We start from the raw sequence: 22,862 nt of genomic DNA on the forward strand, positions 1-22,862 counted from the left end.
TAATTCACTCGGCGTCATTCGTAACGCAAGGATAAAGAAGAAAATAAAAAAGAAGGACATCGATAGAGACGTTCGGATTCGATTTAAAATTAATATCGATAAAGGAAAGTACAAGGTTGCGTACAATTTGCGTAATCGAAGAAGAAGATACGTGTAATCCACAGTCCTATACCATTTGGTCAGAACTTGTTCTCTTCTCTAAATAGCTTCGCCGCGCACCTGCTAGGAATCATTAGCAAACAATCACTGTATCGATCATCGAAATTGAAATTACTGTAATTCGATTTCGGCATAACTATAGACCCATATGCGTCCCTCCCTCCCGCGTATTTAATTATATTATATAGACAACCATCGAGGAAATAAACTCGATTTAACTATAATCCTATTTATCCGCGTAATTACAAAAAGTCTGAAATAAAAGATCTTAGGGTAAGCGAGTGATAGTAATCTTACAAAAAATCCCAGATACGCATCGAAGAAAGAAAGATTTGGCCGAAAAGATTGAAAGGGGGTGGTTTAATCGAACGGAAGTCCGTAGGATCGCGTCGAGCGACAGGTCGTGGCTCGTGGCAGGACGCGATCATAAGTCGAGAGTAGCGTAACCGCGTGTAGGTTCGCGTTGGGTTCGCGTGGCGTGCACAAAGCTGCACGATCGTGGCCATCGATAACAGGCCGTTATCCGCAACGGCAACAAATTGGGCCTCCATAATCGCGCTAATGCATCAACCGCGGCGGGCACGGGTGTGACGGTAAAATTGCGGCGAGTCCTCTCGTGAAAAGGGTCGATATTATCGCGCGAGGCTTAAGTACGCGAGAAGCATTGTACTCGCTAATCGGACACAGACGGCAGCGCAAAGTGCCTGGCATTTTTGCGCGGAAGCTGTAATCAACGCGCAATACGGTTCCACGTTGAATTAATGGCCGGACATGCCGCCACCACCACCCTCACCCTCTTAGTACACTACCCTCGATCGCTTTGAACGCTTCTTTAGAGCCACGGGGTAAAAACGACTTCGTGCATCCCCCTCGAAGGCTGGCTAAAGGTTTAATCGGTATTTTTTCGATTCAGTTTGGAGAGCGAGGGTGACTGCATACTACTCCGTATGTCACTGAATACTTTTATGTTAATTTTTTAATACACCTTTGCACGATGGTAGAGCTTAAAGAACCGAGGTTAGTCCTTACAGGGAAGAATATTCTTTTGAGCTATTGAAAGCGGTTTTCTTGTCCATTATATTATTACTGTCGCGTACTACGTTAGGTATATCACACGCAATAAATTTTGCTCGCACACGTTACAAATTTATAGTTGTAGCTCTTGTATCAGCGAACGAGACAATGACGTTCGCAGCGAAAGTGACGAAACTCGTTCCAAACTAATATACAACTCTTTCAAACGAAACCACAAAGTAGTAAACAACAAAATCGGCTACCAAAAGCCATCGAAATATTCCGACTTTTCAAGGAAGCGACATCCAAGAAGCCAAACAGCCTTCGACATTTAGCCCGATCGACGTTAACGTAAAAAGGAACATGGAAACGCGTTGGAATCGAGCTCGGTTGGCGGCCCGGAAGAGAAGGGGGACTGCGCGATTTCGCGGCGAACGATGTTCAACCGACGCGCAATTGCATCCTCTCTTTCCTGTTCGGCAGTAAAACGATCCCCGCGTCTCGCGTCTCTCACGGTTCGCGGCGGCCGGTCAAAATTAGAAAAGTGCCGGTATAAAACCGAGGGAACGAGTTAGTTACAAGCTATGGGGCGAACAGCTGCCGCGTCCAGCGCGACTCGAACGTCGGGATATCACGCGAGAGAGATACGGGGACCGTGGGGCCGGAAGCGAGACGAGGAACACGAAGAACAGGACGACGCTGGATCTTCGTGGTGGAAATGGAAGAATGTGAAGAGGGAGAGGGAGAGAAGGCCGAAGACAACGACCCGCCACTCAGAGCCTCGTAAAAAGGACGGAATGTCACTGAATGACGGGCCGCGGGTCCATCGAGTTCGGTAAGTAATTCTTCGGCAATTACATAATTACTCGTGGTTAGCGGCTGCGCGTTAGACTGGTCGTGCTTGGTCGCGCGGACCAGAGAACGGTCGTTACGATATTTACTACTATATAATGGCTGCCCCTGCCGAGGAAGAAACGGGCCGCGCGAGCATCCAGGCTTCGAGGCGTCCTCGAGATGGCTGGCTTCTTCCCACTGCCACTGAGGGACAGCTGGATACTCGTCGTCATCTTCGGGGATCGACCGCTCTTTCCTTCCTTCGTCCAGTCGTTCGTTTGTACGTTGGTTCGTTCTGCGAACGTGAAACGCGTTTCCATCGAGCGCGATCACGACCGCGAGAGGCGGTAATTAGCATTCTACGCTGCTGATGGAACTGGAGACCGAGAGGCTGGAGGAAGTTTCTGGAAGAGGAGGTCGTAGGGGAAGGGCGGGGATCATTTCTTTTGTTTCGATTTGCAACGTTTCTGGTTGATGGGTTTAAAGTTGGTACTTTGCCATTCCTGCTACTCTCCACTTTTGTTGGTGTGCTCGACGCGAGACACGCTTTCGTGAGAATCTTTTTTATTCTTCTTTGTTAATTTTTCGCTATCGTATTATTTATAACGTAAAATTATCCTGTTGTTTCCTTCAAGTTCGTCGGATCCTCGTCTACTTCGAATACACTGGAATAAAAAATGATCCCGGGCGGAGTTTTCTTTGGGTCTCCTCCGACGATCGCTAAGTTGAACGACGACACCGTTGATCGTGTTCGCAGATTTATGCGCGCTATCGTTCGCGGTTGATAGGGAAAGCTTCTAGATTTCGCTCGGCCATACGGTGGACGTTCGTTGGTGAAGGACGTTGCAGGGAATTGATGTAGCGTTACCAACACCGCGACGGGTGTAATGGATGTAGTGTTGCTAGTGGCGTACGATAAGCCCGCAGAATGGATGCACTTTTCACGCGTGTAACTTCCGCTCACAGCGATCCTCCTCCTCGCAATGTTCCAGCTGGTTTCCTTGTAATCATGGTCACTTTTCTTGTGACAGGGGCCGACTTTATACCACGTAAGCTTACCCAGAAGAAAGGGAAAGTCTTCGTCTTACGTTCTTTCGTATTATCGTTAAATTAGGACGATTATTATTAAAAAAAACTACCACTTCGAACCACGCGAACAAGTAAAAAATCGACTCGTAACGAGACAAGAGACACACGTGTACCGTCGGCTAGTATTATAGAAGGCAGTAGAAGCAGTCACCGAGAAGGAGGGCCCCACGTGTAATTTCAGTAATTCCGCGGTCTGGGGCCGTTCACGAGGCCGCCAGCTCGAATGCTACAATTCGCGGGGCCAGAAACAGACGTATCCCTGGTCTCGCGAGCACGCGAGAGCCGCGATTAGTAATTTGAATCGTTACGGCCGTCATTCCCACCGTTCCTTCTCGAGGCCGTCCACTCTCGAACTCTGTACCGAATTCCGAAACAGGGGAACGCGTTACGAGTCTCCCATACCACCTCTCCCTCTCTCTTTCTCTCTCTCTCTGCCTCTCTTTCTCTTTCACGTACAAAATGGTGGCCGGATCGACGTTGGAATCCTTCTAACGATGACTTTTGTACACGCGGACAGCAGGTAAATACGACGGAGCCGCGTTACAAGGAAAAGAAAACAAGGAGGACGTGGGGAACACGCTGGCCAAAACACGCGTGACCTGTATTTAAGGTGGTTTCTCCTCGGTCTCGTTCGAACGAACAGGGCTTCTACGTTTCTTTTCCATCTTATTTGCAAACTACCACCCCTTTTTTTGCGTTTCTTCCTCTCCTTTATCTTCGTATCGTTCGTTCTTCCTTTCGTTTCCTTTTCTCTTTCCGCTCGGTTTCGATAGTTGCCTCCGTTATTGGTCCTGCTCGATCGTTCTCCTTTGCACGCGAACGTGAGAACCCGGATCGCTTTTTAATTTTTACCATGCAAACGCGTGTTCTTCCTAGATCGATGGCTCGTCGGCGGGTCTCGATTCGCGGAATCTTGAGACAGTTGCAGGTATCGAACAGCGAAGTGTTGGTTTTTCGGAATATCGCTCGGTAGAAATTAGCCGATCGCCGCGGGCTATGACTTCCTGGTTACTTATCGCGCCATAAATGATTGCTCCTCGTCTCGTATTCGGACTAATTTTATTCCCTATCCCACTTCGACTCTCCGCTTCTTCATCCATTTCAATTTGTCCACGTTCACGCCTGGATATTCCTATTTGAAATTACAAAAAGATTTGATCAAATTCTACGTTATACAGCCCGTAGCAGTGTTCGCTCGCGTCCACTTTTCGCACCGTCGAATCATCAAAATCCCTGCCAACGATCGAATGCTCGCTAACAGCGACAAACGATCCGCTCCACCTTCTTCCATTCGCCAAACCTCTGAAAAACAACTGCTCGATAGCGCAGCACGCGAAACGCATCGAGCGTTTCGATCAGCTTTCCCGACATATTTATTGCACCCGGCCCGAGACTCTGACCCCGCGTGCGGTCCCGCGTACCAACCCCTAGCCCGAGGAATCGTCGTCGCCGACCGGTCGAGGTTCGATTCCAATTCGATACGAACGTCGCGGAGGAAGGCGCGGAGAGCGTTGGTATCGGTCATCGGTAATAAATTTCGTGTGAAATTGCCGGTCACCCCGGGTCTCGACCCCGCTTCGAGAACGCTACGGGGTGATGAGGAACGCCGACTCGGCCGTGAGGGTGGGAGAGGGCGCGCGACTTGGCCGTGCAAAAGCAAACAACAATAATAATTATTTCGATAGAAGAAGGGGCCTGGTAATATCTGTAATGGGCTGTTCTACTCGAGTGACCTGTCAGCCGGCGCTGAATTAATGGCAGCCGAGATTTCGCGCGGAAACGATCCGCGCCGGGGGAGGAAACGGCAGGATCCGTGGTTCCAGGGCTGAAAGCGGAGGAAGAGAGAGCCGATCGTGGCTCACGACCGTCCACCTGACTCGTTACGCTGTTTATGGCGGACCGGGAACGTTCTACCGGCCCTCGTAATCGTATTTCTACGTGTACGCTCGTAGACTGCGTACTCGAGTCTGTTTCTATCCGCGACGTCGATATACCGACCCGATGCCAGCCGTGAGATGTTGCTCGTCCGTATCCTGGTGAGTCCGAGTCGCGATCGACAAAACGATCGTGCTAAAGTTCCTTCGGCTGCTTCTCTGTGTATATACGCTTGGTCGAGCAGCGTATTTTGTACGTGGAAGGATTCGAGCGAATTTAGAGTTGGGTTTTGAGATTTCAGGCAACTCTCGACTCTCGAGGGTCATCGATGTCTCCCTTAATGACTTTGTATCGTCATGGTGATCTCGAAGGTAACTGGAATTATCTTTGACGACAAAATGAGATAATCTCTGTCTGCGATATCAGACTGGGCCTCTTGCATAGTATCTGCTTCTAATGGTTTCTTTTTAGAGCTTGTTTCTAGCTACGACTAGCATATGATTGATCGACTAATCAAACATTGCTGAATTATAGCTGTATCATCGGTCCACATATGCAAATAAAAGATACTTCACCGAGTTTCTGTGCCACGCTCAACCCTCCACTCATCGATCAAGGGGCATAAATCGATCGAGCATCACGGTGAATACGAAGCAGGTTAAACTGATTTCCTTAGTATAAAAGGATTAACAAGAAGCATGGGAAAGAACGGCGTAAGAGGAAGAACGTGGATCAACGAAGAAACATTTTCGTGCAACCAGCAGCACGCAGTTGCTCGTCGAGGGCATGGCTTCGGCCGCAACATTGAAAGAAGCTCGCAGCACGTTGGTGCTCTTGTGCACGCGTAATTTTCATTCGTGAGTCGCGTGCGGATCCTGTCGCACGCGATACCATGTATATATTTTCCATTTCAAGTATACTTCCCTTCACTGTATCCCGAAAACTTATTATCTCTACTATTAAGTAACTTGATATTTGATTCTATTTCGAGCTTCTTCATTTTATTGTCACGTGTAACTCCATAATTGGAAGGGACGCGACAAAGTGAAAGCTTTTTACTCGTTAAATATCATTTTTAAGACGTTACAAAACTAGCATAACCGCAACAGAGCACAAAGAATTCACGGTAAAGTAGAAACAGAAATTCTATGGGATATTCTAGCAAACTTCTCTCCACCACTTTCCAATTATATTTCCTGAAATAGGTGTCATCGATTGAAACGCGTGAGAACGGAGAATTGGTTGGAAAAGTAGGCTGAACAGAAGCCATCTGGTGGCAGGTTTTCCCATGGCAGAAAGCAACGTGAGTGATAGGTACAACGAAGGTCGCTGGGAACGCCAGCAAGGCGGCAGAATCCGACGCTAATTAAAAATCTGCCCATGGAATATATTATCGCTGGTATCATGGTCGCAGGAAAACAACGCCCATTCCAGGCTCCGATTTGACACTTCATCATTCGTGGAGCATTCGGGACCCTGTCATTAAAACGAGATTAGACTCGAAATCGTAATGGAGCAGCCTCCCATACGTCCGTCTTCGCCAGGGCTCGAACGTTTCAAAGCGGTAAATCGCGCGTTAATTTTCGGTCATTACGTGTATCGGAGGTTGAAAGAGCGGCTTTGTATCTCGTTGCTTTTCTTTTCTTGACGCGTTGATATGCGTCGAACGCGCGATGCGAAGTTGATAAATTTTCGTTATTAATCTCTAGTCGGGAATTAGAGAAATCCTTGATATAATCTTCAAAAATTATCACGTGATCAATTTTTGGTAAATTGTTACAGAGTTCGTGCAATTTTCTCGTTTTCAGGTTCGTCCCTCTTGTTACCTCTTGCACAAAAAGAATTCAATTTTTTATCGCGACAGGTAGAGTTTGTCTACGTCGAATAACAAAATTGAATATCAAGTTCGCGATGCGAATCGATCATGTCACGGGACGTAATACACAAAAATTTGTGTACCCGAAGGAACGAAACACGAACCGTTGAAACTAAAATGAAAAATTGATTTGCATAGGCCAAATAGTATTTGAGAAGAACAAAGGAACGAGACAAAGTAGTATATTAAAATTCATAAGATGCAACTTAAAAATACTAACCATCGTAGTCTTCCTGAAATAATCTGCGACAAAATATTTTTTCTTATATATACATGGTATGTATTGACCAAAAGTATATAAAACAAACAGATGTAATCTTGCACATCCGTATTTACAACACAGAGCAACAAATATGACACAAAAGAATTTGGTACAACGGTGCTCGCAATACAATGTTCCAACGTATTCAAAAATATAAACGGACTAAAGGACATAAAACAAAAAAAAAAAAAATACAACAAAATCCTGTACATCGTTGCTCGTACCGCGAAGCAGAAAAAAAATTGGTGGAACGCGTAAAATCGGTGAAAAGCTCGCATAACAACCCCATAGTGAAAATTTAGCGGTGTAGTCTGGACTCGAGACAAACCGTGGTGGTCCTGACTCTGTTCAAAATAGCCGTTTCAAGGCGTGTTTCGAGGTTGGCTGGATACCACGACAGGACGATGTAACGTCGTGGCCATTCAGTCCAATCCAGCGAAAAGGAACGAGGGTGGCGTTTCGTGGCGTTCCATCCGACTCGTGGCATCGCGCATTGTGGATTCGCGCATACGTAAGTGCATCTCTCCGGAATATGCCGACACGCAGAAACACGTCCAAGCTTTACGAGGATTTATGTCACGCTTAGGCACCGGTCCACTATGCAAAGCATCGATAATGCAACCTCCAAACACACCCAAACACGTCTACGAAATGGAAGCTTCCGAGCTCCTTAGCACGTCGCGTTTTGCTTGTTTAATATTATATATGTTCCATTCCCTTTCCCGATATCCTAATACAACCGCCATCATTCTCGAGTTTGTCGCTTAGATCTGTTAATGTAATTCGCACAAGCGCAGGTTTACAGTCATCGAACGTAAAGCGCGATTTCTCCCACATGAGATCGTCGTCCTTTCTTATCGAACGACTCGATAAAACTTGAACTCCAACCACCGTAATCATCGTCGACGTTCGTTCCTCGCTATTCCCCAGAAAGTATTATTACCATGTTTCGAAACCCACCCCGTGATCTTCGTCTAAAGTGACTGACATTAGGCACGCGACGTGCAACGCTCGGACATCGCATCGTTCTAGGTTTCTGCAAATGGTCCACGAAGTCACGGTACCGAGAATCGTCTATGGTTTCTACAAAATCGAAGTTATTCCGACGTTACCCCGAACGTGAAGGTACCATCGTCTCCGTGGTAAACCTCGACGTCCTTCTCGTCTTTCTTCTCCTTTCGAGCGAAACAACGTAGCCGCTCTTCGTCGCGAAAATGAGAGTTTACTGCGCGTTGCAACGGGTCAGGGGGGGAAAGAAGAACGCTCCTTTGTCTCTTTATGGTCTGAAAGTGGCCCATGGAGGAGCAGGCGCACGAACGGCCGTCGCCATCGACGACCAGCCCGTCTTCTTCGCGGACGCCACGAAGAAGTACGGTCGGATAATAACGAGTTTCGCTGTCGTCCCTTTCGCCCTTCGCGTAGCGCGAGTCGTAAACTCGACCTCGCTGCCAGGCTCTTACTCTCCTCCCTCTTCGAGTTCCCCCTGCGTCGAGCAACGTTTTTCTTCGCCGCTCGATGCCGGACGATCGCGTCAAATTTTTATTGCGCCAACCGGACTGTCTCGCGCGATCGTCCAACCTTATACGGAAGAGGGTGACCGAGCAACCGGTGAACTTCGGTGAAGTTCGGTTAGATCTATCGGCGGTGGTTGCAGGATTTTTCTAGCCGTCAAGAGTTGAAGGATTATCGATACGTTACGTACACTTGGACAATTGAACGCTGGGAATTCGATGCTACACTGTTCAGTAGGTGACAGTGTTCAGAATCCAATTTTCCGAGGTTATTAAAAATTCTAAGTGCAAAATATCAAATTTACAGATAGGTATCTTCGTTACAATGATACGATACCTTTTCGGCCGACCTCTTGTTCGCGGTAAATAGACCTTTTAGAAGTAGACACCAAGAGAAATCCTTAATTCTACTTACTTCTAACCAATAATGCAAGAAGTATCAAGTTCACACGTAAAGTATTGCAACAACAAATATTTCATGTAGGTTTACGTCCGCCGGTATTGAGACATTACAACGTTAATAAAAAGGAGGATTTTAAGCGACCTCGGACGAATGGATTAAAATATAAACATGAAAATGGTACGAATATATTTACTGTACGCGTGAACAATTTCTCAATCGCTTACTTAATTCATGCTCCTTCGTAGCGTGTTACGAGCAAATGGAACCAAGGGATTCGATGAGAAAGTCTACTCAAGACGTGTCATACCCACACGACGTAATACAGACGCAAAACAAGGTGTTCGAGCTGGTTGAAACAGTGCGAGACAAAGACAACTAAAGACATCACTTGCTACGATATACAAAATTACGCTATTATTTGATGCAATAAAACACAGATGAAATAAAATCTACGACGTGTTGCACGTGTATTTCAAAAGTAACACGACCGAATTCATTCAAACATGTATTCAAAGATTACGCATATCCGTTCGTAAAACTTCTCAGCAAACGAAATCACTTATCGTATAACATCAACTACGGTGATAAAGAATTAACAGCTTCTCCAACAACTACGTAACATCGAACGAGCATCAACCGGTAGCCAAGGAACGCTCGAGGTGGAAAAAGAAGTGATATTTTTTTAAACGCGTGGAGCATCGGCAGCGGGCGTAACGCAATATTCCGACGGAGGTATTTTTCCCCGGTGATCGGTTAAAAGTCGGCCGCTGGGGGCGGCGGCGCACGGCGGGAGAAGACGCATTACCAGATTGGCTCGCGCCGCTCGCATTCACCCAGTCTTTTACATTCATGAAGCTTTTATTCGCTTGATTTGACTATACGCTTCGTATTCACGGCTCTCGATTTGATTTGCATTGATTGGAGTGCCAGGTTTCCCGATAACCGGCTGCGCCCCCCTTCCGTGCACGTCGCGCGACGCCACCGCCGGTAATATGGCGCGTATGTGCCATCGTACGCTGCCACCGTCCTCTTCGCAGCTAATTCCGACCGTGGAAATCGTTTGCTTCGAGCTCCCCAGGCATCAGAGTGTGTTCTATTAACTGAAATCTTTTGCTCGCAGACGAAAACTAATTATTCTCTATCTCCTTGTATTCTTAGCTTCTTCGCTCGCGTAAATTGCTTTTGGATTTAACGAAGTATACGTAGAAATTCTTTCATCGGTGGTCGATATGTTTCTTCTTCGCACGGATGAGACGATTTGAAGTAATCTTCAGGGTGACGTTAGATCTTCTCTGTGTCTCCAGTGTCAATTTCAACTTTTTTTTTTATGTAGAACTCCATAATATAACTTTGTGTGTTAGAAGGCGGATAAGAAGTTTAAGGGGGTATTTTAGTCTACAAATTTGAAAAAATCGAAAAATTTTTTTTCATATTTCCAATGTTCAGACATTCAAGAATATGCTCTTAAAAGGATTTTTCAAAATTTCAATTATTTTATGAGTTACAACCATTTTTGTGACGCGGCATCTGCTCCGATCCGACCGGAACAAATGAACAATAGACGCTAGACGTTGTCCGAGTAAACTTGTCTCAAAACTTTAAGCGCGTTTTTCTTGAAACTACTTTTTTCGAGTTGGCGTGCACGATATCTCAAATTCTAATGAACCGATTTATTTTAAATTTGGTCTGAATATTCCTTATATACTCCTCTATCGTCCGGACTACGCTCAGCTCAAAATCTTTAATATTACTATTTTTTAAACGTTCGGAATTGTCAAAAAAACGTGCGAAATAAGAAATTTTTTTTCAAACGGCCGTCATTTTATGAAAAAATGTTGTATTGACTTTTTCAAGGTTCAGACGATAGCGGCATCCATACTAATTAAGAATCCGTTCGCATTTTTTGTTTCAGATGACCAGAAGGGTTGATATCATGCACGCCACGACACCCCATTTTTTTGGCAGCACCCACTTTGCCAGCTAATAACTTTTTAAATATTGAGTTTTGTTCAATGAATTTTTTACGTAATCTCGAAATATCAATAAACAAATGCTAAAAAGAAGGATAGCAAAAATATTTTTTGTTTCGCTTGTACAGAGCTTCAAAAATCGCCCGAAATTCATGCCTCTAGACCAGAATACCCCCTTAATGGTTTTAAGGAAAAAGTATTTCCTACGTGTAAATAACACAATTTGTATAAATAATACAATAGGCCACTATTAGTAACATCTTAACGTTAGAGTACGCAATAGTTCAGATAAGTAGATAAGTAGAAATATCTTTCGAGTTACACGCCGTTATACGGGTTTAAATTTTGTTTCGTGCTCTTTAATCTCGTTGCTACTACCGATCGAATGTTCCACTCGGCAAGCAACAGCAATTGTCGTAAGTGGCACTATCGTAACGGCGACTTTACATTTTTACGTGACGATGACAGTATTATGTCGATGTGAGCGGTGAAACGATGATTAATCGATCGCCGGTCACAGATATCCCGAATTCCTCAGCCCGTCACGGCTACCGCGGCAACAAAAAAAGGAAACCGGTGAATAACCTTTCAACCGACATAATATTTGGGGGACAAAGCCACCTTGGGTGCCAGCGTGTTCATTAATAAAAATCATACGATCGTTAGGGCGAAGGTATTTACAATTCGAGATCGAAGGCTCGCCCTCTCTATCATTTTTTATGGTCATTTTTTCGAAACGATGGAAATCGCGTAGTATATAAAAGAAAACACGAATCGAACGAAAAAATAAATTTTCCCTTTTGATATTAGTATGCTATCTGATTTGCCTGCTTAGATAATTTTATTAGATTTTTTACACAAATTTACTGCATCCTTCGGATTAATTTTTCGAAAAGTCGTTCTTACAGATAATTTTTTCGATCCGAAAGTGTTTACTTTATACTTTCTTCCAAAAGAATTTATTTAAAACGCTAAGATCCATTATAAATGTATCCTGGTATATCACCAACGAACTAATACATCGCGACCTCAAGATACCCACAGTCAAAGAGGAAATAGCAAAATATAGCGACAGATATAGCAAAAGAGTGAAGAAACATCGAAACCTCCTAATTACTGGACTACTTGATACGTCGGACCAGATCCGCATGCTGAAGAGACACTACCCGTTAGACCTAAACACTAGATTTAATTAAATATTTATATTAAGTAATATTTACTTATTTATAACACTTACTTATAAATTATACTTATCTATAATAAGTATTAACTTATTATAAATATTTAGCCATCTCACTGCGCCACGCTAGAAAAAATTACTGAAAATTCTCAATGCGAAAATTGATTGTAAATATTAATAAATAAAAAAAAAAAGAATTTATTTCTCTTACAACTCGTCCTTAAACGTTTCTAAACTTTCTACCTGTAGGCACAGTAGCACCTGCTCAGAGGAACACGGTTTCGTTAACTTAACGGCTGCAGCCCTCGCGTTTCCCAACTACACAAAACACGAAACGTCATTCGTTATTCTCAAACACTGACAAAAGTATGCAGCTCCGTTGACATCCACCAATGTCCTCGATCTCAGCTTATAAAAAATGAATCGAGGCAGCTCGGTGACCAAAGTGGACGATCGACACACTGGAACAACCAAGAATCCCATTTTCTCTTGGGGAAAGAGGGCGCGAGAGATCGGGCGCGTTTAATCGTCGCACGATGAGTCTGAAGATTCTTTTTTCCCGATCCCAGTAGAGTGTAGGGGGATAGACCGAAAAGCGAGTGCAGCTGGGAAGATGTCGGACGAAATTGATTCGTACGCTTCGCGGTTCGCGGCGATCCAACGCGGTAGATCATTCATCTCGCGGCTCTACTATTAGTACAGTTATTTATGGTGAAAAAGAGTATAGATCGTGGCGACTATTATGCATCGCGGGTCCTCCGGGTGATTTATGTGCCGCTGCAAATTGCCGCTTGTCCTTTGTGAGACCGAGCAAAGCGAGCCTGATTAAATCCTTTCGAGCGGCCGTAACTCAGCCACGTTTAGAAGGTGGTCTCCGTGATACAATATATGCCGTGGACACGGGAAAACGTCGGTAAACTTTATGATTATCCTGCGGTCGAGCAATTGGAGATCTTTAGACTTTCACGATGAGGGCAAATGCTATCGAAGCGAGGAGAGTGAACGATATATTTTTATTCTTCTTCGATTAACCCTTTACTACGGACGTCCGTATTTTTACCGTTACTACAGATCCTACTTATGTATATTGAATTTAACTATGTATACTGCATATATTTATATTCGTTTAATTTTCCTTAATTATGTTTAATTAAAAAATCTCATATTATAAAGGTACAACGATGGATGAAATCCAATTAATCGCAAATAATTTGTCATTTTGTAATGGAGATAATACTGAATTTAAATGCAGTCGTAAAATAAATGCCGTTTGGAACAGGAGCGCGTTTCGTTTAAACGAACGGTGCTCCTCCTGTCTATTTCTATTCATTCGATCCATCCCTTTGACCCTTTAAATAAATCCAACCTCGCAAACCTCTCAAAACTCTAAATCGCGCGCTTCAAAAGCTCTGTGCAATTATGGAAATTGTGCTCCTCGGTTTCCTTGTTAGTTTCGCCGATTTCGTTCCCTAATGATTTACTGGTGAATGTGGCGAACGTAGGAAACAAATACGAAAAGAACGCAACAAATGAACGGAATTAACAAGGACACTTTGGAAGCTCGTCCTTCTTCTCCGCGTCGTTATCATCGAGCATCCTGAAATGGAAGGTCGGGTATCGCCTGAGTCTAAGCAGTTCGTGCTCGGTTTGCAGCTCGATCAGCTCGGCGTAATTATCCTGCAGCTTCTTGATCAGTTCGGATCGGTGCATCACCATCCGCAGCTTCCTCTCCGCGTGCTCCCGCTGCCTGGCCTCGGCGATAAGATCGCGCCGGTGCTCCATCTCGCACCTCGCCACGTTCATCTCCAAGATCTGCCGATCGAGCTGTTCGTTCTTGCTTCTGACGGCGGCGATCTCCTTTTCGATCGATTCCAGCCGAGCCTGGTGGTCCTCCAAGATCCTACCGAACTGTCCTTTCACTGTTGCGATGTCCTCCTCCAATTGCTGCGGCGTCTTCTCATCTGGAAGCCCTTTGGCCTTGCGCTTCAGGTACCGTTGCATCTCTTTCGTCACCGTTACCGATTCCGTGAACTTCAGGTCCTCCCGCAGATCTTCCAGACTCTTCTTCTGACACTCGTGCTCCCATTGCTTCAACAGAGTACCTAGAAAATTGTCGCGTGCAAGATATACAATTCATACGTGACATGGTCCATCATGTACAAAGTCACAAGTTCGGAAATGCCTCGTATCGAATGATATCTGTATTTATAGGAGATGAAAAGATGGAAAACTGCAAATACGCGTATGCATATGTAAGTATACGTGCAATAAGTACGTATGTATATGAGTATACCAAAGTGTTAGGAAAACGGTACCTCTCTGAAAGCTCAACAGACGAGATAAAGCCTGCAGTTTACATTCCCCAGCAGCTCTAATCAGCTCGTTGACGTTTTCGACAGCCGTTTTCGAAACAAGAACCGCGTTCTGCGCGTCGTTTACGTCTCCTTCGAGGCGGACCTCCACTTGCCCCATCTTCAACACCAACTGTATCTCCGCGTCCAACTCCTCGATCCTCCGACATTTCCTAGTTTCGATCAAACTCCTCTTCATATCCTCCACGTCGGCTTTGCACTTCTCTATCTTCTGTTCGAATCCAAGGATCACAGCCTCAACGTCCGCGATCTCCGCCTGCTGTCCCTTGATCTTCAACTCGAGATCGATCTTGGTACGTCGCAGACGAATCAAGTCTTCCCAGTGGGAAGTTTCTATGGTCACTGGAAGAATAACTGGTCGAACGTCCAAATGATTCAAGATCCTCAGGTAATCTTTGCATTCCGATGGCAAGTAAACGCACGGCAATCGGGAGACTACGTGACTCGCTAAATCGTAGAGGTCGGAAGCCTCGAGATTTTTCGTATTTATTCTCGGTCTGCGATTGTACTGATGTTCGAGGAGCTCGACTTGCAATTTGTTCAGAGAAAAGAATTCGGATCTGAACCTTTTGGCTATAGATTTTTCTTTGTTCACGAGGGATCCATATTTAGCGACCATTTCGTCGTTAACACGGCGAAAACTGTTAAGATGATCGTTTAGTACTTCCTGATATTCTTCTTTTTCCACGATTTGCTTCTTCAGTTTGTCCTCTTCTTGCACGGCCTGCATTCGACGATGGATTAGGATCAAACCGCGGATATATCGTAAATTCAACTGATTTATCGCTGCTTCGATATTCATCTTGAACTGTGAAATATCAGAATTATACCGATATCGATCGATTTACCTCTCTCTCTCTCTCTCTTATACAAAATCGTTCCACTTTTTTCTACCGATAAGCAAACTCACGCGAAATAGTTCTATCAATTTCCCATTGAACTTGTCAATCCCATCATTCAAAAGCTCCATGACTCTTCCATACTCCGCCTCCAACATCCTGTTGTACCGCTCGCGTTCCTCCATAAGGAATTGCACGTCTTTCTCGTACTGTTTCACCGCCGATATATCTTCGGACGTATAGTCTTCCGGCTTCTTCTCGAGCATGCAAGCCGGCTTGGGGACGTCTATCTTGATAGTGTCCTCCCATCGCACCTCCAGCACGCCGTCCATCATCGCCATTAGGGCACGCTCGCGAAAATCATCAGCCAGCAACAATAATTTGATTCGTTCTTCCTCCGCCGCCTGCTTGTCCAACAATTCCTGCTGCGACGGGGAAACGTACGGTTTCGCCTTCACCTCGTGATCCAGCACCTTGATAATGCTCTCCGGCCTTTCCTACGTGCGAAAAAGGAAACTGAACTGCCCGCGAACTTGCAGATAAAGATGGCGCTTCTGAGAGTTTACGAGCCTCTCGATCTATGGTGATTATTAAGCGATCCATGATGTGATCAAGAATGGTGAAGAATAGACGGTTCAATTTGTCGAAGAAAGCACAAGTTGTGAGAAGTTTATAGTTGTGGTATACCATATAGTGAACGAAAGATTTTTTGAAAGTTCCTTAATTGTATAATGACCTTGATTTACAAATCGACCGTTCTAACTTCGAACATGTAAGAGGATCGTTTGATCAATTGATTTACGAAAATTGAAGTAACTCAATTCAATGTTCAATTTGTATCGAATTATCTTATAAAGTACGATACGTTTACCTGCCAGTGCCAAACAGGATCAGCAGGGATGTGTGGCACGTGTCGGTTAAACATGGTCCTCAATTCCGTGTCGATATAACGTATCCTGTCGATCCTCTCGCGTATCACTTTCATCTCCCTCTCCTTTGTCGCATACACTTCATCGAATGTCTGGTTGAAGAAAGCGCGAAGTTTCTTGCTGTCGTGCAACAGCAAGTGATTGTTTATCATCACCTGGCTGAATCCGTAATATCCGATTTGAGGATAATAAGGTGACTGCTCGATGTATCGGTGTGTAGTCGTACCTTTGAAAGAAAATGAAGGCGTTAAAGTAACGGATAACAGAATTTTAAGAAAAGACGAAACGCACACAAAGGAGAAAAACATTCTGCTGTGCGTTAAACAAATAAATTTCGTTCGCACAGATTTTCGATAAAATTTACAATTTTACTCGAAATTTATGTCATTTTATACAGATCGATGCAATCGAAAATATATTTATCTTTCACTATAAAACACAATTGTAAAATCTGATATTTCAATTCTTTCGATACAAGGAATAACTATACTTGTATACCATTACACTACACTTATTTACCATTTAGGTTTCTAAAGAATTCAGTTTCTCCACAACTGTCATTAGTTTAATTCGTATTATTCTCTTTATTAAAAAAAAACATCCACTCTTGCCTTGCATCGCCCTCTGTTCCTCCAAGTCTGCCTTGACAATGGCTATCTTCTCTTCCTCCAGTTCCTCCTGATCGTCATCGTCCTGGAGCAATAAATCCAATCTTCTCTCGTGCTCACAGTACACCTTCTGCTTCTTATGTAGCTCGACTTGTAGCTCTTCCGCGGTATAAATCCTCCAAGGTTCAAACTTATCGTCCTCCAAAATATCATAGGCGGTTTTCTTGCAAAATTTCGCCCACTGGAAGTGGTACTTTTCGTCTGTCGCTTCAGAGAACTCGGGATAATTGGTAACCTGTATGGTACCCAAAATCGCGAACAGACATTTCCCCAGAACCTGTTGAGGGTCCCAGAAAACCTTGCGAATCCATTTTGACACTCTGCACGTCTCAGAGATATTGTGCTCGAACTCCAAGCGAAGATTTTCACAGATATCGCGGCCTGCTTTCAATTTCTGATCACGGTTTGTGAGATCTAGATCGAAGGATGACACAGGAAGTTTCTCTATCTCCGGACTGGCGTCGTTCGCATCCAGTAACTTTTTCACCTTGCCTCGTAGGACTTCGAAGTCTGCCAAAATTGCTGCTCTTTCTTCCTTACATTTTTCTTCCTCTTCTTTCAGCTGTATCTCGTCCCTCCAATCCGACCAGGTCTTGTCACCCTGTTTTGGATCGGGGAACTCGTACTTTGGACGCGTTAATAGCTCGTAAATCGTAGGGTCGAGGCTGGCGTAGTCCGACTGGATCTTTTTCTTCAGCCTTTCGTAAACTTCGTATTCGGTTTTGTACAGCGGTTCCTTGGAGGAGGTTACTCCTGATTGCGAGAGATCCTACGCTGGAGGAAAGAAGTGGAAATAATTGTAGAAAGAGACTGGAATTACATTTATTATCGTCTCTAAAAAGACGGGAAATACGATATTCAGGTAACGATGAAAAGACTGAAAAATACGTACGGCACTTTACGTACACATTGGCTCACGAAAATTTAAATTGTTTCGATTGTAGCAAATTAAAATACTAGATATAATTCCACTTTATCGTATTTCCCACTATTTGCCTAAAAAATAACAACGAAACCAAAAATAAGAACCTTTCTTTCTCCGACGATACCGACCAACGAGCCATCGTAGCCCAAACAAACGATCAAGTCGCCTTGTCTATTCGCCATAGCCTTGATCGTACCCAAATCGGACCTATGGTGCGTCATGATATGCGCCACTACTCGTCGTACCGTTTTATCTCTGATCAAGACGCATCCATCGAGAGCAGTGGTAACGATCCATGATCGATCGACGTACAAATTAGCCAGCTTAACCTGATGTCCTGTCGCCAAACCGTCCTCCATAAAGATTTGCTTAAAATCATGCACCCTCTGCACTCGTAATTGACGCGTCAGATAAGGAGATCCTATGAGCAACATCGGATTTCCAGGGACGTGATAGAGAGTACGATACACGCCAGGAAGTTTCAACGACTGTAGGGGATCGGTGATCAAATTTTGTTCCGATGACGCTTCGTATAGGTCCACAATCTGTCCTATGTTGTAATGTTTCGCGCCCACGTAAAGAACAAGGACTCGCAGCTGCCTGAATCCTTCGTAGATCAGAAGATCCGTGATCATGCGACGAACTCTGATCAACGTTACCGGGGTGTACATCTTGTCGCGCTGAAGACTTACGCAGTAACAGTTGCCGGTTCTTTTCTCGCCAGCGATCATGAATCTATAGTTTTCGTGACGGTATCGTGAACCCTCCAAGGTTAAACATACAAACTGCCCGTTTAAAGAAGAAACGATTTTCGAACAAATACGCTACCTTCCAGTGTTTGAAAACTTGATTAAATCTATCGGCGTTCTCTGCAGCCTCACTCGAGCTACGATCCTAGGTTCGATCGGTTCGATAAAGGTAACGAACACCACTTCGCCGTTTTCCGTTCCCAACACGACTAACGGAAAATCTGGATGTGAAACTTGACAAGTAATTTCGCTTTCTATTTCTGGATCGATGGAAGATAACGGTTTCCCTTCGTAACACTCGACGACGATCAACTCTTTCTTCGCATCGCAAATGACAACGAGATGATGGCACCAGGGATAGATAAAATCCGCGAATCGATAGCCAGCGCCGTAATTGAGAATCATACGAACTCTAGGAGCCGCATCGTCTTCGGTGAAATCGATCTGCATCAAATATCCTTCTAACGTGGTGTAGAAGAATCGATTTTCGTACGGATGAGTCACCAGAACGTACGGCCTTGTTTCTGACTTCACGTACCATTCCCTTCGCCAAGAACTCGCTCTCGGATTCCTCGTAAAGAAACGAATTTGACAGAATGTCGTTCGTAAGATAATACCCTCTCGGAACCAGGCGACTATCGGCAATTCTACGTCCGTGCAGATGTTACATCGTTGGGAATACACGATACGATTGATGCTACTGCCATCTAAGTTGCTGAGAAAGACGTGGCCGTCGACGTCTGTGATGGCTAGCAGCGGTTCTGTAGATGTTGGACTCCAGTCTGCCCACAGGATCGACATATCTCTCGGAAGCTTTATCTCGTGATCTAGAACACGAAAATTGGAATAATTTACTTGGAAGCTGAAGAATCTTAAAGTAACGTTGAGTGAATTTTGGAGAGATGCCATTGCCAATGATTCGTCGGCTACAATTTTTCATAAAGTCACGTTACACTTTTACGTATGTCCAAGAGTGACTCCGTTCTCCTTAAAATTTGATAACTTTCTTGGTTCGATTCGTTGGACAGGGTAGAATTTATCGACCGATCGTTTAATCCTAATAAAAGACCGAAGTCGATCGAATTTAACGATAAGAAGCAGAAAACGCTCTTGCCTTTCACAATGGCGACTTTCCCAGCGATATCCACTTCCCACGTGTACAACTGTCCGCAAGTTCTGCCCAGTTGGCCGACAACGGTGGGTCCGATCTGAGTTATCTTCAAGATCTGTCCAACCTCGTCGCGTATAAAAGTATTCACTGAAATAATCTTCTCTCCGGTTCTCCAATTCCAAATGGTCATCATAAAGAGAGGATACGATCCAATGGAAATCAAGTGATCTCCCTGGGCAAATGCAGTGGTTAAGTATCCGGAAGCGCATCCACCGGTACATTCGGCAATTTTCGACATCGACGGGTAAGAGAAGACGAGGATTCTCGGTTGAATGATCTTCTCCGCGAAGGCGAACACGGACAGTGTTTTGTGAGTGGAGAGACACCGGACACCCTCTCCAGTGTCGTGATTCCAGCACCAGTAAAAACTCTGTTTCCTCTGACTGATGTTGAAGAACACGATGAGAATACCGGAACACCATGCTAGAACGTCCTTCGTTATCCAGACGATGTCTTCGAACTTGTTACCGCGTATCCAAGCGGGCTTCCAATTGTTGTGATTCATCTTCTTAGGTAATCGACGTTACAAGAAGCGGATAACCTTAGAAATCTCTGTCTAGTTACGCAAGTTTGATAAAAGCTGATTCTTGGAAAACAGTCGAAGAAGCATACGACGACTTTAAGGTCGGTTCACAATGAGCTGCGTTTGCGTGTCAGGGAAAAAGCGACTCGAATTCTGTCTTTAATAAACATTTACTATTTTACGATACAGCGATACAGTCTAATGGTTTGTGACTAAAATAGAATATATATAGTGAAATGTTATGTGTCAAGAATCGAGAATATTAGCGAAAAAAAGAAGGAAGGAAAGAATAGCAAAAACGCGGAGAAATGGAAGACGAACGGTGACGAAAGAGCAAACGGTTGGCTCGAATCCTTTGCCAGAAGCCAACGGGGTCGGTCTCGCAAGAGGAGTTTGGCAGGCTTAAGACAAAAGGTGATTAGGATACGCGCAGTCGATGGTGGTTTATAAAGACCCCCATAGCGTGGCGTGATGAGGTCAAGCAGCGGGGAGTCATTCGTATACCAAGGGCCGATCAAAAACTTATCCTTGCCACGTGATATACTGCCCGTGGATACCTGCCAACCTCTTTCTCCCTCTTTTCCTCCCTCTGTTCGATGACCTGATCCTCTGGCTGCCTACCAAACCAAGTCGTTCCACCGTCAGTGATGGACTCAACACGTTTCGCATCGGTTTCCAACCTTCCATCCAATCAATTTTCAAAATTTCATCTTTCATAGTCCCGAACGTGTCAATTTTTCAAACTTTCGCAGATTTTACTAGTTTTGACTCATTGAAAGTTTCTATGAATTTTGGACGTTAGGGGCTGCTATTCTCCGAATAAATTCTGATATATTTAAAATAATATTCTATGCTTTTTAACGAGAAATTAACGGTTTTAATACATTTAGAACTCTTGATGCTCGCCGGACATTTCTTCTATTCTTGCGTAGGAGGTCAAGTACCTTGCGAAACTAATTACTCGAAAATCTTGAGTAGAGAAAATCGAACATCCATCACTAGCAAAGTATCGGTCGAACGACGATATATGGCGTTTCTCTTGCTCTTCCACTTTGGAGGATCCATTGGCTCGGAGATGCGTGGTCCGCGCGGTTTGCGTTGCCCGAACCTGTGGCCTTACCATTAAATTGACGCCCGCTGAGACTCGTATTTGCATAACCCGACGCGATACGACCGATCCTATCGACGTCCCCGCGAGTGGCTGCCTCGTCCGCGGTTCGCGCGACTCGCGTGGGAACCATCCTTTATCCTCTTTCTCTGCACCATCGAGCAACCTTGCTTTTCCCAAATTTCCTACCCACTTGATACTTCCAATAGAATGTAGATCGCAGTTACAATTCAGTGTCATACGTAGATATCTTTATATCGAAGATTTCCCGAAGATAAATTATAGCACCTGCAATTCATAGCGTTTAGCGATCGAATAGAATCGATAGCATTGAAAATAGACGCTTGGTGCTTTCCCACATCGTGTTCATCGTAGAATTCATATGCGTGCAACAAGAGAATCGGTATTATTATTAGTCGAAACCGTTTATTTCGCTATTCAGTCCGAAACGCGTTAAAAGACAAGCTCGTAAGGAAAGAGAGGGAAAAGGGTGAAAAAGGGAAGAGGCGAACGATGTTCTCGTTGGAAGGTCCGACGATGCACGCAGCAGCACGCGTGCGTGCAATGGCCATCGGCGTTCCACGGAGCCATGGATGCGATGGTCGCTGGTACGGTACGCGTCCGCATGCGGAGTGTGGGAACTTGGGGTCGAAACGGAGAGAAACGGCGCAAAGGAGAGTGCGACGAAAGGATCCGGAGAAGGAAAAGGAAGAAAAAGCGCGCGCACCGTGAACCCAAAAGAAAACGAGAGAAGGAAAGAAAGAAAGAACGAAGAATCGGACGAAGAAAAAGAAGAGGAAGACGTGGACGACGACAAAGAGGACGAAGAGAAGAAGAACAGGGAGGAAAAGAAAAAAGGAGCAAGCGACGGCGAGTAGCATTTAATCAGAGCCCACGAAGTGAAGTGCACGGTACAAGTGTATGTATATAGAAGCGGTGTATATGGTTCGGTTAGTTTTTGCTTGGGAGGTTGCTTGGAAATTGGCGCCAAATTAGTAAGGAGGACGAGGCGAGGCTCACGCTGCCTTGGGCTGCGTGACGCGAGACATTAAAAGTAACCTCTGCTCTCTCTGCTACACCCCCGTCCCTCCGCCAAATCCTCTCTGCCCTCGGCTTTCCCACTTCTTCCTCCTTCTTTCCTTCGTCCCTTCTTTCTCTTCTGCTTCATCCTTCGCCTTGCCGCGTCTATATCCTTTGAGTTTCGTGTGGCTCGTTTCTCGGCCGACATCGCACCACCTCCACGACTTAGAATCCGCTTCTTCTCCTCTCTCCGCGCTCATCCTCCTCCTCTTCTCCTGGTCCCGGTAATCACGGCCACTCGAGCAGAAGAACCGAGAAAAAAGAAAGGACAAAGAGGAAATCGCACTTGAGCCTTCTGCGTTTCTTTCTCTGTCCCTTTTTCTCG

At 44.8% G+C, this 22,862-nt stretch overlaps 1 protein-coding gene across 1 annotated transcript; it reads right to left on the minus strand.

The window, feature by feature from the left end:
• Positions 1–13,712: 13,712 nt before the first annotated feature.
• On the minus strand, positions 13,713–20,331 carry LOC138189727 (cilia- and flagella-associated protein 43-like). Its single transcript, XM_069131858.1, has 8 exons — positions 19,770–20,331; positions 18,735–19,581; positions 18,011–18,641; positions 16,925–17,750; positions 16,256–16,539; positions 15,456–15,881; positions 14,489–15,353; positions 13,713–14,275 (listed from the first exon to the last, which is right to left on the minus strand). Exons 1-8 carry the CDS (start codon positions 20,329–20,331, stop codon positions 13,713–13,715), a joined length of 5,004 nt encoding a protein of 1,667 aa, XP_068987959.1.
• Between the last annotated feature and the right edge of the window lie 2,531 nt (positions 20,332–22,862).

This window comes from Bombus flavifrons, chromosome 2 (genome assembly GCF_040668555.2).
Source record: "Bombus flavifrons isolate JBK064 chromosome 2, iyBomFlav1_principal, whole genome shotgun sequence".
Classification (NCBI taxonomy): domain Eukaryota; kingdom Metazoa; phylum Arthropoda; class Insecta; order Hymenoptera; family Apidae; genus Bombus; species Bombus flavifrons.